The sequence below is a fragment of the Boleophthalmus pectinirostris genome, unplaced genomic scaffold, assembly GCF_026225935.1.
Source record: "Boleophthalmus pectinirostris isolate CB_2022bp ecotype Guang Dong unplaced genomic scaffold, ASM2622593v1 HiC_scaffold_5, whole genome shotgun sequence".
Lineage (NCBI taxonomy): Eukaryota > Metazoa > Chordata > Actinopteri > Gobiiformes > Gobiidae > Boleophthalmus > Boleophthalmus pectinirostris.
This window is the reverse complement of record NW_026571404.1, coordinates 30,169,616-30,187,512: the sequence shown is the minus strand read 5'-3', so window position 1 is coordinate 30,187,512 and position 17,897 is coordinate 30,169,616. Positions and strand designations below refer to the sequence as shown.

General features: G+C 38.3%; 1 protein-coding gene across 1 annotated transcript; it reads left to right on the top strand.

Annotated features, from left to right (window-relative positions):
* The first annotated feature begins 372 nt into the window (after positions 1–372).
* On the top strand, positions 373–3,614 carry znf503 (zinc finger protein 503). Its single transcript, XM_020939650.2, has 2 exons — positions 373–963; positions 1,272–3,614. Exons 1-2 carry the CDS (start codon positions 712–714, stop codon positions 2,700–2,702), a joined length of 1,683 nt encoding a protein of 560 aa, XP_020795309.1. The 5' UTR covers positions 373–711; the 3' UTR covers positions 2,703–3,614.
* The last annotated feature ends 14,283 nt before the right edge of the window (positions 3,615–17,897 follow it).

The following is a 17,897-nucleotide window of genomic DNA, read 5'->3' as shown; positions in this document are numbered from 1 at the left end:
GACTGAACATGAATGCATATATTATTTGGATATATATGCTACTATTACCTATACACTGTTTACAGAACAGTGTGTGGAAAAACAATATTTTCTAGTTTTAATGTTCTTCTCGCACCCATAATTGAAAAAACTGCTAAAATGTACTTAAATGCCGTAAGCAGATCAAGTAAATACAGTGTTTCTTCGTCGTTAACGCAAGAATGAAAGGCTCCGTAAGTCATTGAAGACTGGGACGCCCGACCTCCACTTTAAAAAGTGTGAGCGTTCCCAGCAACCAACGTATTTGCGCATATCTCCTCCCCCGAGCTGTCAAAATAGAGGCGCTTACAAAGAGGAGAACGTCACATCCCCTTGACCCTCCAATCACCTCAGGGTCCCATTTGATTGGAAGGCGGCAAAGGCTTTAATCTCGGACTAATTCAGCTGCTTTTGAAGTGAACATTTCGCGCAGTTCGGTCTTCGGGAGTACAGAGCGAGGAGCTACAGACAGACGCACACGCGGAACAGCGCTCATGGTGCAGACGCAGCCTCGGATCTGCGATAGCCTCGCACGGTCTCCCAGTAGCAGCGTCTCACTCCTTCACCACTAGGATTTACTTGTTTTCCTACGTTTTCGACCCTTTTTTCGCCCGAGAGAGAAGCTTGATGCATTTTGGCTTACTAGATGAATCTGACAAAAGCGTCGCCGTTTAATTTCCTGACTAGTGGGACATGAGCACATCGCCATCGGCGTCTATTCTGAAAAATAGCGATATTTGTGTAGCCTGGGAAAGGAGCAGTTCACGGAATAGCAGCTCGGCGAGCACCAAGCCCTTTCTCCACTCCGCACCTCCGTCTGATCCACTACGGCAAGCTAACAGACTTCCCATCAAGGTTTTGAAAATGCTTACCGCACGCTCGGGACACATTTTGCACCCGGAGTATCTGCAGCCTTTGCCTTCTACCCCAGTCAGTCCCATCGAGGTACGGTAACAATTTATTGCAACTTTTTTGCTTTATCTAGGCTTGGTGATATAGTCATTTCCTATGCATTTTAAGGAAAATTAAACTCTATACCCTCTAAGGTTTTCTGTGTTTTAAATATCTAACTGATAATATGTGCGTAAAAGTAGTTTGCCAGTATAACTATTATTTAGATTTTATGGTTTTGGTGTGCGTAAACAAGAAAATGTTTAACGCGTATGGTTTACTTAAACATCTCACCGAAAGACCAGTGTGCCAATAACTATCATATGCGAAAGTGACCGTTTTTATTATTATTTCTTTTACAGTTAGATGCCAAGAAAAGTCCGCTGGCACTTCTGGCGCAGACATGCTCTCAGATCGGCAAACCGGACCCACCGCCTTCTTCTAAACTATCTTCCGTGACGCCAAATGGATCTAGTGAGAAGGAATCTAAATCTGGCCCTTTGAAACTCAGCGACATCGGTGTGGATGACAAATCTAGTTTCAAACCATACTCTAAGCCTTCCGACAAGAAGGACTCGTCCTCTGGTGTCTCAGGAGGAGAGAAGTCTGGTTTCCGAGTGCCGAGCGCCACCTGCCAGCCGTTTACGCCGCGGACAGGCAGTCCCAACTCCAGCACTTCAGCCTCCCCTATGCCGACAGAGGGAAAGTGCGGGGAGCGGGAGGACAAGAAAGAGGGAGATTCTAATAAAAACGGCACTACGGACAGCTCTGGCACCACGAGCCACAGTCGGATAAGTGTGAGTTGTGGTGGAATAAACGTAGAGGTGAACCAGCACCAGGAGACGACGCCAGGCTCTAAAAACACGTCCTCCTCGGAGTCCTCTTCTGTAACTTCTGTTTCCTCTGCGTCTGTACTCGGGTCAGGACTTGTAGCCCCCGTTTCTCCGTACAAACCTGGACAGACAGTTTTCCCGTTGCCTCCTGCTGGCATGACATATCCGGGGAGTCTGGCCGGGGCCTATGCAGGCTATCCTCAGCACTTTCTGCCGCACGGTGGTAGTCTGGTGAACGCGCAGCTAGCCAGCTCCCTGGGCTGCAGCAAGGCCGGCTCTAGCCCGCTGGCCGGGGCCTCCCCACCCTCCATCATGTCGGCCAGCCTGTGCAGAGACCCTTACTGCCTTAGCTATCACTGTGCCAGTCACTTGGCGGGCGCAGCTGGGGCATCGTGCACACACGACTCTGCAGCTGCAGCAGCAGCGAGCGCCCTCAAGTCCAGTTATCCTCTCATGTACCCCACGCACCCCATCCACGGCGTCCACTCCTCGGCTCCCTCTTTTAGCGGACACCCCCTGTATCCATATGGCTTCATGCTGCCCAATGACCCCCTCCCTCACGTATGTAACTGGGTTTCAGCTAACGGACCATGTGACAAGCGCTTTTCCAGCTCCGAGGAGCTGCTGAGCCACCTACGGACTCACACTGCTTTCACCGGGGCCGACAAGCTTATGTCTGGTTATCCCGGCTCCTCGTCCTTGGCCAGCGCTGCAGCAGCGGCCATGGCCTGTCACATGCACATGCCTCCCTCTGGGGCCCCTGGGAGCCCCGGGACTCTGGCTCTGAGGAGTCCGCACCACGCGCTAGGACTGAGCAGCCGATATCACCCCTACTCCAAAAGTCCCCTGCCCACCCCCGGTGCCCCCGTGCCCGTGCCCGCAGCCACTGGTCCCTACTATTCCCCATATGCACTGTACGGCCAGAGACTGACCACAGCGTCTGCGCTGGGATACCAGTGAGACACAAAGTTTATATAAGATGCAAATATAAAGACGTTTCTATGAACTGCGCTGAACAGGGCAGGATCCGTGGACTTCGTGTATTTATTTATATGTCGGTTTAAAGTAAGCGAGAATAGCTGCAAACGGATCGAGCAATTCAAAGTGCATTATGTTGAGCTGAACTCTATGGTAAAGTCAAACACACACGTTAGACACTAATTCAAATAGGGTCATCATTTCGATGTTCATTTGAAATTGCTATGATTGTATTTGTTCTTATTTAATGTCTCATGGAAAAGAAAATAATTTACATGCATGTTTGTTTCTTAAAATTCAAATTGTCCACATTTTAAATTGCCGTTATTTTTCAGATGTAAACCTTGGAAAGAGAATTGGTATTTTTTTGTATGTATTCTGGAAAAATAACAAACGATTCTGTTCCATACTCCAGTGTGCCTCATTTTCTCACGTGTATACATTATTCACCCAAACTATATTTTTAAAATTATTCAGCACTTACAACTATGAATTGGCCTTTTGAATTAATTAGTTTGTGTAAAACTAATTTCAGGTCCATAAAGGCTTGGTTTTCCTCATCTCAAATGTGCCAAAGAATGAAACGCTGTTTGTATTTTAGAGCCCACGTGTTTCGTGATGAATTATTGTTTAAAACCATCCATGGTTTGAGTGTAGTGCGCTCCAGCACGCGCAGTTACTATTATTGACTTTAAAATGGCGTTATGTCAGCTGTGGTTATTTTGCGCAAATTTGGACAAAGGCGTTTTCAGCTATTCATCTGTGTTCAGTAACTTCCTCAGTGCGAAAATGCCCAAATGCAAATAGAGAATATTATGTTTTGTTAAAGGGTAAATAAATTATGAGGACAAATGTGAATTGATAAAAAATAAAATAAAAATAATGTATCAAACAGTCTGGCCTTGAATACAGTACATAATGTTTACTGTTATTATTAATTTTATTGCATTTCTAAATATTCACACTTCATGATTTAAGATCCACACAACCTGCACGTAATTTTAAAAAATGCTTAAAATTGTTAGTCTATCATAGTCAAGTTTAAAAATATTAATAATGTATAAATTTAGGGCCTGCATTTAAGTCTTTTTAATGCGTAAATCGGTCATGTGTTGGAACGTTTGAGCAGGGGCAGGGGCACACACACACACACACCCTTAGCCTGTGTGTTATAAGTAGTTAAAAGGCGTTTTCAAACTTACATTTTATTGTGTTTAATTTTTATTTAAATATCTCAATACCAACTTGCTCACACAATACAAATAATCAACACCTCTTTACTTATATTCTCAAATATGATTGGAGTCACACAGACGCTTATTTAATTATCAAATGATCCAAACTATCGCAGAACTGGACATTTTTACGCACAACATCTTCTTATGGTTGCACTGTTGACCCAGCTGCGCTCGCCCACTGTTCTTATTTATATGAAACATCTCCTCAGGTACGCCGTCCCTTGTCCACGGCCCAGCAGTTAGTCAAATGAAACAAACTCCTCTCGTGGTGCGTAGAGGGCCCACACGCGTCCTAAACTGATGTAATGACGGTGAAAGGGAGCAATTTCCATTTTTACCCACATCATGGTGGCTGTGCGCGGAGGTCCCCGGTGGAAGGCAATTTATCATGTGCCCCTCCCCCTGGCCCTGTCAGCGGAGGAACAGGCAGGCACATGTGCGCATGAATTAGGCAGCCCGGCTCTCCCTCCTTCTCTCCCTCCTTCTCTCCCCCTCCTCTGCGCCCTCCTCTCACTGTGGGGATGTGACACACTGCACAGGAACATGGGGATTAGAGTATGCAAGAGTAAAAAGTACACATTCACTTTGTCCATCAAGGCGCAGAGGCGTGGAGCCCAGAGAGTTTAGTCAGACCAAAAAGTGTGTTTCAACACACACGTTCATATGGGATTTAAAGGCCAACATTTAGTTGAGTAATTAAAAGAGAGACTTTTAAACTGCTCCTATAATCTTAGGAAGTATTTGAGTTATTTGGAATACTGCTACACTGAAAATGTGAGGTTGTGTATCTACTGAAACCACCCACACAGTGGTGTAAGCTTTATAAGAGTTTTGTTCATTTAATAGAAGCCTAAAGTTACTGTACATCTATAATTTATGACTTGAGCATATTTGTGGTATAAAAACATAAACAGTAAAATTCACTTGTATGGAAAAAATGTTAGCTTTTTATATAAAATGTTGCTAGTAATTATAACCAAGAGGAAACTTTTAAGTTGAGCAATAAAAAATATACACACACAAACCATATCTTAGCTTTAAAATATAGGCCTACTATTAGTCCAGACTTGATATTTAAAATAAAAAAAAATATATATGTTTCATTTATAATTTATAAGATTTGTTTTAGGCATAGACAAACTATTGATCCACAAAGGAAATTATATGGACACAGTAGCTCACACATCACAATATAATATAATAACAAAGAGCAAAATTATAATTGTTAATAATAAATTCAAAAGAAATTGCATGTTTCTGGACTGTATTTTATTGCTTTAAAACACAAACAAAGCCATGTTGTGTGGCTCAGCTTCTATCTCAGTTGCTTACTGACTCTACCCCATTTTTTCTGTAATAACAAAAGAGCAAACCATATTACAAAATTATTAAAACAAAGTACATAAACAAAGCAATACATACATGACATTACACAGTGATTAAAAGGTGCTAAGGCCATTTTGGATTTCCGCATTTCCTTGCACCTAAGCTGGACATCTGTTGGAGGGGGAGCCCAGGACGTGACTCACCCAGATCAGCCCATGCAGCCCGGCAGAACTACCAGCATGCATCGGAGCTGTCATTAGAGGGTGTGTGGTACAATAGAGACACAGCGTCATCTTAGCAAGCAAGTCTATAGTTTGGCAACAGCTGTGTCAATAAGGGAAGTTGCTATAAAGTCCTAACTCTTGACTCCAAAGCCATTATTATCTTTGATGCACTGTATGTGTGGTCATCATGGCGATAATTACAATATAATACAGGTAATAGCAGGAGTCCATCAATTTTAACGGATATGAGTTTTCCGGGATGTAGATTATACTTTTATAGTTCTTTTTATATTTTCAAAGAGAACTAGCAATACCTCTGTCATTATAGTACTAGTATTTGTATTGACTAATCTTTGAAGTACATATCCTGTACTTCAGTAGCAGTAAAATCTGTAATAACATCCCCAACAGCCAACTGCCATTATCTCAGTATGTGATTTATGATTATATAGGCTGTAGAGGTGTCCGCTGCTTTGTGATTGCAGTAATGAAGCCATAAAATGAACAGCATGAGACAAAGCAGCCACTCAGTGCTTGTAAATAGATCAGCAGCTTGGGGGAAATGTGTGCTAAATTCACTTGTTATCTCTCAGATTAGAAAATCAACATTCGAGCTGGTCATCTATTACATGCTGGATCTTCAGAGGTGGTTGTAAAATATTGACAAAAAAAAGAAACAGGATGAAAAACAGAAATCATAAAGATGATCATAAAGATACAAAGTGTACTGAGCAGCCCATTGTTTAGATATTGCATATTAAAAACACACACAAGTACATTTGTGGAATAAATGTAACAGGAGTATTAAAATTATGGAGTGAAAATGTGTCACTATTAAATAATTAAGATAAAAAATACACACTGAGCTACAAGTAATTCCAATGCACTAAAAATTATTAATAAGATTTGTTTATTTTTATTTATTTATTTATTGCTGTGAGTCCTAAAAATATATATTATTGTATACATAGAAGACACCCACAATTTACACATCAATTGATTGAAAGTTAAAAAGCTTGCTACCAAGAAGACTAAAGGTATGCTAAAATGTTTTTAATTCAGAAAGCATGCAGTGACAAGTTTGGACACTAGGGGCACCATATTGCAGAAAAAGTAAATTAAAATGAAAAAGTGTCATATTAGGGAGTGTGAAACTTTAAAGGCTACTCAGTACCTCCAGAATTTAATACATTCTATATCTGAAAAATAATTAACACGTTTTTCAATAGTTTTTATAATTCAATTGTATATCATTACATTCTTGCGATTATGGGTTACTACATAATTAATTAGATTATCAACCCTTTAAACACTTGATTTTATATAAATATATAAATTTTAAGTGTCCACAAGCCCACTGCAACATCCATGTATTTCAATTAATTTAAACTTCACAATCAGATAACTATTTAATAACAAGAAATCTATTGCTCTGTAGTTTAACCATGACAAAATAGCACCACATGTAAAACCCCCATTCTAGCTGGTCACTTACCACATCTCCCAGCTTTTCTGACAGCCCGATTTCAGAGTATACTCCCCAACTGTGCGCTCCAATCAAAGCCATTAGGTTCTCAAAAGTCTGTGCCAATCCAGACAGGAATCCCTATTGGTTTTCCCTTGTTCACGCGGTTCTAGCCTTCTCACTGCTTTACAAATGGAAAGTGCTCATCCAGGTGATGTGGGAGAAGTGGCGTGTTGATCTATCCGTGCCACTCAAACCTCCGGCCCGTACGACACCCGCTCGTGGTTAGACAACCTAATTGAGGTCATTTCTGTCTGCTTTGGCGATGTACGGTGCGCCGGGGTGTTTTAGCGCTCGGATAATTTGGCCATTTTGGGATTCTGACAAAGAATATATTATGGAAATGCACCCTTATTCCACGTACCTTAATGGAGTGTGCTGGAGTGGAGTGCGTAGCTGATGAGGTGGCTGTCTGTCACTGATAAATGCAAAAAAGTACAGGAAATGTCACTTGGAGGCTTGGCTTGGGAGAATCGTGTCTTCATTGGAAATCTGCAATGCACAATCACAAGGTTAGCTTAATGGTACAATATATATGGTTGATGTCTTGTCTATGGCATGGTGGCATAGAGTTGAGCTGTCTTGCCTCATAGTGAGAAGGTTAAGGGTTCATTTTTCCGGTCCAGGTGGGGCCTTTCTCCCCCGTGTCTGACCATTAACACTTTGTAATAACTAACTGTTAACAACCTTAAATAGGGGCTATTTTACTTCTATGGGGTATTAACTGCTAACACATAACATATTTAGATGACCATGTTAACCTTTATTGTTTTGCTATGTAGCATATATGCTATGCTATATTCACTGAAAACAACGTAGTAACATATTTTATAAGTTTCACATTAGTTTTTTTACACTCTGCGTCTCCTTTCTCACAGTTCTATCACAACACAATGAGCATGCATCCCACTAATGAAACTACTGCACATTGCATAAGATTTGTTGCTATGTACAGTTTTGTATCATGCTTTTGTTGTATATTTGTTGTCATGTGCGAGCATGTGTGAGCATGGATAATGTAGGCTTGTGGACAGAATCTTACAGCTAACTGTGAGGTGGGTTCCAATTGCTCCCAGGAAAGATTGCTAAATTACTGAAACATGCATGGATGACATCTAAAACCTCTTCAAGCACGTTTTTGATGAGAAAACAACATTATAACATGGTATACTGCATAATACCCCCACTTCAATAAAGCATGAATAAACACAAATAATTAATTAGGGTTATAAAGTACAATGTAATACCAACAGCATTTGAAAGATTTAATGAAACATTTTTAACAGTTAAAATTTCAGTCTAACATATAATTGGCATCATTGGCTCCTTCTGTGAGTAAACCCGGTTGGTGTGTCACTGGGCCTTGTACAGGATGGTACAAGTGCATGACCTATTCTCCATATGGGTGTGGGCCAACAATTATAATGACTCAGGCAGTATACTTACTACAGTAAACACATAAATTAGATAGCAGTTACAAAGGAAGTTGCAAGTTAATCATTATTTAATATGTTGCTTTATGATGGCGTAATAAGAAAGATTTACTGCTAGACACCATTATAAATCTATCACCATTGATCCTATTTTTGGCCTGATTAAGAGAAGCTTTGTTCCTATATTATTCATTTCCTGGTGTAGTTCTGGTGTAGTCTAGCTTTAATTCTGTGTTTGGTTTCAGCTTAGCCTCAATTTTGATGTTGTTTGCAGAGTGTGCAAGTGTGAACACAAGAGTCCACTATTCTTTTGCTTTTTGCTGACTTTGCATTAAAAAAACAAAATGAACCGTGAATGAACTACTGAGAGAAAACAGAAACAAGTTATTCTTCGTTTATAAAGCATCTGAGCATCCAAATTATTCACCGTGATGAGTTTATGAGCGCTTTTCACAGCTCTCAGACCAGTGTGGAGTTTTGCCATCAGTGGTGATCTTACACAGATTGGCATCCTCGGCGAAGGGGGGTGGAGGGCTCATGTCTGTACTATGGCAAGACATATTTTGCTCAAATACATGAAAAGACTCATACAGGCCTTTTAACACTGACACAACACAAATTCAAGAGTTTTGTTTTTTTTTAATAATAGAGTTTGTAGTTGCGTCATTTGTACTCTGCATATGACCAGTTGGGGACTTTTAAGTGTAACTGACAGGGCCCCATTTTATGTGAGGCGTCACAAATGACTCAGTGTATATTTAAAATGACACAAAGTTTGTTCACAAGTCCAGCTTGAAAGATGACCATAGCTAAGACACTGTGATAGAGATCTTACTCAAATAAACAGTCTGGTATGTGACGCTGTAACGATGGAGTAGGTGCAGCAGGCTGATTAGCACCTGTTCACATTAGGAAGGGGTCTCCAAGCTTTTTCCTCCGGAGAGCTACCTTTACAAAACAAAAATGTTGGAGAGCTACTCATTTTAGCGGTAGCAAAAATTTAGATGATTATAAGAAAGAGGGTGAGCCTTCGGGTACAGTTAGATGCCTATGAAACAAACCACTGTGCATTTATTAGTGCAAAAATTTGGATAGGAATAAGCATATAATTAACCAAATTTGTCCCCCTTTTCCCTATAATTATTTATTTATTTATTTACTTATTACGTTATTATTATTATTATTATTATGTTTATACTTAATTTTATTAATATTATAATTTTTTTCTCCACCGGAGACAATGGAGGAGGGTAATGGGAGGGAGGATTTAGGGAATAAAAAAATTGTCACATTATATTACTACTAATATAATGTGACAATTTTTCTCTGAGACATCTGCTTTATGTGCACAAAAAATTTGTTCATCAGCACAATGGTATAATTTTGAAATCCTTTGGCAAGCTACCTGGAAGGAGGTGGCGAGCTACTGGTAGCTCCCGAGCTACAGGTTGGAGACAACTAGATTACAGTCTATGAACCTATACCCAATAACTGAAAGAAGACAATTTTTGAGTGACTGATAAGATGGCTAGTTAGTCTGGGTGTGCTGTGTGAGTGTGGACCATAGACTGTATAAAGGAGTGGACTAAGGGAGTGTGCTCCAGTCAAATAAAGCTCATAGAGGCTGGTAATTATAGGGGCAAATTTGAAGCTGAGTTTCATATTTTCATATTAGGAAAAGAAATGGATTTACGGACAATAGAGAGAAATAAAAACCCAGGATCATGGAGAGTGGGTTAATATGAATATTTTAAGACCAAAATGAGGAGCCTGACAGTAGTAGTTACAGAGATGAGATTTTTTTCAATACAAACTGAATTGGAAACATGAATGGATCCGGAAGTGTGCCCACACTCACTCATGAATTAATATATGTACACAAGCAGACACTAAAGTTCATTAATTCATACTATTAACTTCTTCTATAGCACAGTGTTAAAGTCCACAATTTAAGGTGGGAAATGTGGAACAAAATGGAAAACCTTGACATTTAAAGTCTAATAATAATAATCTACAGTAATAGTAATAATTTTCCTGATTCTGATAATCATATTTTCACAATTCATAAATTACCTAAAATGCTCCTGCACATTTTCTTGGTTGCAGTTTATGTAATAGCGTTTACGTTTTTCACAACTTTTTTGACAGTTAACTTCTTATCAACAATACATAAAATTTTAATCTTGATGATATATCGCCCACCTCTTCACAAAATCATACTTTCATATTCTTATCCTCTAAAGTATTTAACCCATATTACATCCCTTTCTGCAACAGCCTCTTCCCTATTAGCAAAGATAAAGATGTATTTTGTGTTAGAATGCCATAGTTCATCTGCACCTGCACACCATGGAGCGCTGTAGCCACGAGGCATGCTGCCCTCACAGCAAAGGTAACTCTCTCACACACTTTTTCTAGAGTAGAGAAACTAGCTCTTAAAAGTGTGATTACTCAGTCCACCTACACAAGTCTAACCAGTCAATGTAGCAAGCACATGCATATTCTCTGAAGGATTTTCAAAGTACTCTGCAAACTTAAGTGTCAGAGGATAGTTCTGAAAGAACGCGCTAGCTAAAAATTAGACACAAACTTTGGAACATTTTTAAGTTTGTTTTGGTGTTGATACTTAGCATCGGTATTTCAATGTCACTGCCTTGTTTTCATCGCACATTAACTACATGTAACTTATGTAATTAGCGTCTATATGAAATAGAGCCCTCTCATGGATGCTTTATGATTATAACCTGCTTGCTAACTTGACATATAGTTTTGACACACTATATCATGGTAAATAAACTGGCCCCATGTGATCTGTTTGCAGTGCCATTCAAAGCCTTAGATGACATCTAATAATCACCTACTAAAAAAGGTGGCACACGTGTTTACGGCATTAACTGATGTCTGTATTGCAGCGTTTGAACATTTTGCATTATTTGATTGAGAACGTGTACTGTCATTTACGAAAATAAATTAATGTGGGGTTAATTGCTAAAATGTATTTAATTATATGGATATTACAAAGCACATGATTAACATACAAACCCTGCATATTTAGGTTGCACATTTAGGAGTTCTTCTCTCAAATATTCTCTTTTCCACTTTATGATGTCATACACCTTCCTTAGAATCATTTGGATGATTTCAGCCCTGGACTTTCGAATCTCTACTAAAAGTAAAAGGTAACTTCAGAACTACTGCTTCATGGCATCACAACACAGAATAGCATTTTGAGCTTTGAAGATGTAGACAGACTAATAATAAAGAGTTACTCAAACATGTATAAATGAAACAAAACACAACTCCAGGTATGTTTTTAAGAACAGCATTAAAACATGGCTAAAAGATCACAAGAGTCAGTTTTGTGTAATATAAGACCTTTAAGTATTAGTCATAACATTTCCATCTGAGCTAACATGCAATCCATTTCTCCCTATAGAAGAGTGATTTAAACATATATTATTCTTTCTCTCAACTATTTTTGGATAACGCAAACTTTCCCCTCAGTACCACATGGCGATATAAATCTACAGTATATTTGTATAATAGTACTTCTATAGCACTATTATCAAACTCACTCCTCCAAAGACCCCGAAGTTTCCATTGGCTGCACAGAATTGTACACTCCACTCTGATATTCTCCAGAGCTTCCTGGTCGGAGCCAAGCGCAAAGAAAAAGCTGCAATATATAACACTTTGGTGATTTATGAGCACTATATTTATCACGTTGATATAAACTATTCAACTATTACCAGCTTCCACATTACACTGGCGATTCATTGATGTCAGTGGACCACAACAATCCCCCCGTACTACATCAGCAAAGACTAACAAAAATCACTTTACCATCAGACTTTCAATAGAGACTTCTCCCAGGAAATAAAATGCCGAGTGGGGGGACATTTCTCCTCTCATCCACATTCTTTAAGTGATGATGCGGCGATGTATCACGCATTGATCGCAGGCATTTGGGTCGGAGTGCCTGTGTTAGGAAGGGAGCGCTGCTAGACTAATGGCCCAGTCCAGGGAGACAAATAGGGGCAGACGTACGGCAACACAGCCCCAGGAAATATGGCTCCTCTCACATCACCTTTATTGCTTTAATGCATTTTAGTGTTAAATGTGAAATTGAACCTCAAATTACCTCCGATCTATTTGTTTTCCCTTTTGGGTGGTCGGTTTGTTAGCTGCTATAAGGCAAACAGACAGGGAGAAAATAGCAGGAGAAAAGGGCTGTACGCTGAGAATACAGTTTTATTTTTGGTGGATTAGAATTTAAGGCATATATTTGTGTTCATGGAGATTCTTTTCTGCTGTTGTATTTGCTGCTATTGTAGTGCAATGTGAAATGTTTTGACAAAGCAGGTTCAATTTTACTTTAGTAGAAGTACTATGTAGTTCAATAGGACCCTTATTTATTGACATGATTATTTTATGTTAAACATGCCAAGGGTAATGAAAAAATATGAATAAATGTACTGTGAAAAGAATCAACTGTAAAAAGTGAACACAGCTATTTACTCTTGAGTTGCGTTGTATTTTGAAAACTTCTACATTAATGTTAATCACTCTTAATTAGTAGAATTTAGTAGTTTGGGCTAACATTTATATTGAAAATTTAGTTTTTTTAATGCATAACCAGATGCACATACTTATAGCTTCAAGATTTAGTTATTTCTTCCCAGTCCTTTTCAAGCTTAAATAAGAAAAAAATACATGAAATGAAAGATACTAATAGTATTTCACTATTAAACATTACAACTTGTTCATTCTTTTTCGCTATTTTAAATGAATTATGGTGTTGTCTTAGTGTTAAAATGCCTTTTTGCATGTGTTTAATGCCTGTGTAGCCTAGATAACAATAATATACTTACTTTATACTCTTTTGAAGTAGCATATTAGTTTAGATTTTAACTTTCTTGTTTTCCATTTTGTGTATATTGTTATAAATCCCACCAGCGCTTGAGTGACTTTCATTCCAGACTCACCTTAACATTGTGTCTACTTTTCAGCTGACCACACCTTGTAATCATATTATAATTGTAAATGTCTTTTGAAGTAGTTTAGACTTTAACTTTCTTGTCTTCCATTTTGTGTATACCCAGGCTCAAAACAGTTCTGTTTAGCTGTGCATATGACTGAAAGGTTTTATTCTGCACTCGTCTCTCTTCTCTTCTCTCTTTTCTTTTAATGTCAGTTTAATGATTTTATGATTATTTATGATTTGTTATTTGTTTGTATTATGATTTTAATGTCTTTCTTATTCTGTAAAGCACATTGACTTACTTTGTGTAAAAATGTGCTATACAAATAAACTTGCCTTGCCTATGTTGTTGTAAATTCCACCAGGGCTTGAGTTAACTTTTAATCCAGACTCACCTTAACATTGTGCCCACTTGTCAGTTGACCACACCTTGTAATCATATTATAATTGTAAATAACTTTCTAAGAAGCACTTTAGATTTTAACTTTCTTGTCTTCCATTTTGTGTTGTTGTAAATGTTGCTAGTGCTTGAGTTAACCTTCAGTCCAGGATCACTTTAAAGGAGCCTTAGATTTATTAAACTGCAGGTGATTTTATGGCTCAAACATACCTACAAAAACAGGCATTCTGAGCGGGGTTGCCTCTCCAGAGATCTGACCTGTAACTTGGTCTGGTTTGGTCGCTATGAAGGTAGAGTGGTTTAATGTCATACTGTGAAAGATTACAGACAAAGCTTTTCTCCATGGAGAAAACATATCCCGGACCCTCCTTCAGAATAGTAACACAATGCACCTAACATTGTGTCTGCTTGTGAGCTAACCACACCTTGTAAGCATATTATAATTGTAAATGTCTGTTGAAGAAGTAGTTTAGAGTCTGAGGGAGGGATGTGTGCTGCTTTTTTGTTTTCCATTTTGTGTATATTGTTATAAATTCCACCAGCACTTGAATGAACTTTTAATTCAGACTCACCTTAACATTGTGTCTACTTGTCATCTGACCACACCTTGTAAGCATATTGTAATTTAAATGTATTTTTGAAGAAGTAGTTTAGACTTTAACTTTCTCGTCTTCCATTTTATGTATTTTGTTTACCACCTTAACAATATGTCCACTTGCCAGTTGACCACACCCTGTAAGCATATTATAATTGTAAATATTTTTTGAAGTAGTATATATTTTAAAGGTGCACTGTGTAAATTGTCTCCATGGAGACTTTATTTTTTTGCCTGGAATGTTCCACAGTAGGGCATTAAACATATCTATCATGCATTAGTTCAGTTATATGTCTTATAGCTCAAAAATACCTTAAAATCATGGCAGAATTGCTTCTCTATATCTGACCATTAACCTGTCTCTACTGTGATAACCAAGTTTACTTCCATACTGTAAAACATTCAAGGCAAAGCAGTAATATCAATATGGAAAAAAGCAGGTGGCAAACCCTCCACCAGAAAAGTTACACAGTACACCTTTAACTTTCTTATCTTTTGTGTATATTGTTGTAAATTTCATTAGTGCTTGAGTAAACTTTTACAGTTTTAAGTTACAGGTTATATCTGAGAGAGGCAATCCCGCTCACAGTCAGAATTTTTAGATATATTTTTAAGGTAGAGCTTCTTAATGCCATACTGTGGATTATTCCAGGCACAGCAGTGACATATTCATAGAAAAAAACAGGTGGCGCACCCCCGATCAAAAAGTTATACAGGGCACATTTAACATTATGTCTACTTGACAGATGGACACACATTATAAGCACCTTATAATTGTAGAAGTATAGATTTTAACTTTCTTGTCTTCCATTTTGTGTATATGGTTGTAAATTTCACTAGTGCTTGAGTGAACTTTTAGTCCAGACTAACCTCAACATTGTGTCCAGTTGTCAGCTGACCACACGTTCTGACAGATGAAGACCTGCTGTGCTTGTCCTTCCCTGAGGCGGTCCACTGATGTAAAAGTCTCACACAGACAGTCCCTGACAGCAGGAAGGGCACCTGCGCTCCAGTCAAGAGTGGCCTCTGTGGTTCAAACCTGCAAACACACAGCATTTAAGGTGAGTTTGGGTCAAGAAAAAGACATTCACACAGAAAAAAGAATGGGAGTTTGTACAGTAAATAGTATATATTTTATATTTTATGCTGTTACAGAGACAGTAAGACTAGCATGGCTTATTGCTTTACATACAGTGTTGGAATACGTAATACTAATTATGAGTTACTTTCCTAAAATAAAAGGAATACATTGCGGTACTGAATCACACAATTTAGGCTTCACACTGCACATAATTAGTGAGACAAAAAACAGAAAACATTGCTCTTATAGCGTGTGCAGTTATTCCTTCTCCAATTAGTGATAGAAAATGCATAACCAACAGTGAAACAAATATAAAGCTGTTTTAACTACTATGAAAGTTTTCTAAGTATTCAGAACATAGTATTCTGACTGGCCCATGTATCAAAATATGTTAAAAGATACATTTGATGCAGGCATTCAATATTCTGTAACTAAATCCATTTTCAAAGTATTCTTCCAATCACTGTTTACAAGCAGAAATATAACATTCTCTTATACTGTTGACAAGTAATCAAATGCAATACTTCTGGTGGAGGGTGAGACTTGAGTCCATGGAGATGTGATTGCTTTGCCAGGAATGTTCAACAGTCTTGCATTTATTCTGTTAGTCTATTTTTTTTTCTTTTCTTAAAAATACCTTGAAAACACATACTGTGAGCAGGGATGCCTCTACACAAATCTCACATGTAACTTGGGCTTGTGATGTCGCTTGCTTGTTTCCATGGAGATAGTAAATGCCATACTGTGGAACATACTAGGCAAAACCACATATCCACAGAGGTTTTTGATCCTTCACCTTCAAACTTACTCAGTGAATTTTTACAAATTACAAAAATGTGGAATGCCAATTCAATACAAAATATGTCTTATTTATAAATAGAATACTAGGTGGGCAGTTTTGATTTATTTATTGAACATGAAGATAGCAGTAACATTGGACTTACCACATGAGTATGCAAGATACACTAACTGTTTGGTGGATTCTCTGTCACTTCCGTCTCCCTTTGGACATGTTACTTCTTTGTCTAGCACTAGTCTATTACACTGTATGACATTAATTGGGTCTAGACAAGTAGGTGACATTACTAGTTCAAGTTACGGGTCAGATCTGTGGAGTGGGTATTGTGGAGAGGATATTCCAGCTCAATAAATACACAAAAAATTTACATGGATATGTTTAAGGTTATGCTTTGCACATTTCGGTCAATGCAGTAACGTCTCCCTGGGAACCTGCAGGAATGTACAGCAGAAAAGTGACATAGTGCACCTTTAAAGTGTTAGAGCAAAAAGGCACATTTTTCATACAATCTATTCATTATTTAAAAGTTATTCATGTAAGATACTTTTTTACATCACTGAATGTTGTCCTGCCCTAGAAAAAATATAACCACATGCATTGGTGATAGCAGTCGAGCTCTCCTTCTGGTGAGTCATGATACAGTATGTGGCTTATTCAGTATCTATTCAAGGCTAAAAGAAACTTTACAATGACACATATCTCCTACAGTATGCCATGCTAATACAAGAGCCAGCAAACAGCATAATTTGAGACCCAGCTCAGACTAGAGTGGGAAGGAGCTAGTGTGTTAACACGAATCCTTCAGCAGAGTACAGATGAGATTACCTCCAAAGATCTTTATGTGACATGTGCTTTTCAGTGTGGGTTTCACTCCTGTGTGACCCGAGGTGAAAGAGCTTTTGTTGTGACAGTTGCAGGCTCAAGTGCTCCCCCTGTAGACGCAATGTTGTAGGAGTCAACTGTCAACACGGAGTAGGAGAACACACAGATGTCTCTCATGAGCAACTCTGGCATGGTGACACAAGTTGAATGTATATTACTGGTGGGAAGAAGACGGGAGATTTGTACTTAAGTAAAGGTACAGTTACATGACTAAAAGTGAATTCAAATACAAGTATAGTGCTGTAAAATTGTACTTAAGTCAAATTTAAAAAGGATGCATGAAAAAGTAAAAGTATGCATGAAAAATACTACTTTAAGTACTAGTTATTTTTTCCACAATTGTAGTAGCATTTTAGATCAGACTTTTACACAAATACTTATAATTATACTTGGTCAACAGAACTGTTTATAATCTTAAGTTGTTTTAAACCTCAGTCTCCATATACTAAACATCGCAGAGAGGAGGTTTGTGCTGTACTCAGTAACTAATATAATTTTAGATGTAATCCGTTACAATTACATGGCTAGAATTATACTCTATAATAAGCAAAAGAGGTTTAAAAATGTACTCAAAAAGTACAATTACCCCATATATATGTTTGTACAACACATCCCTAGCTGTTGAATGCTGAAGGATGGATTGCTATGTTGCTATGTTTGTTTCATTGTTGCTGCTGCCGAAGTTTAAATTTC

Bases quoted from the DNA above. Each gene is read 5' to 3' on its own strand.
- znf503 (XM_020939650.2), top strand. From the start codon at position 712: ATGAGCACATCGCCATCGGCGTCTATTCTGAAAAATAGCGATATTTGT. The intron at 964-1,271 runs GTACGGTAACAA...TTTCTTTTACAG, and splicing joins CCCCAGTCAGTCCCATCGAG to TTAGATGCCAAGAAAAGTCC.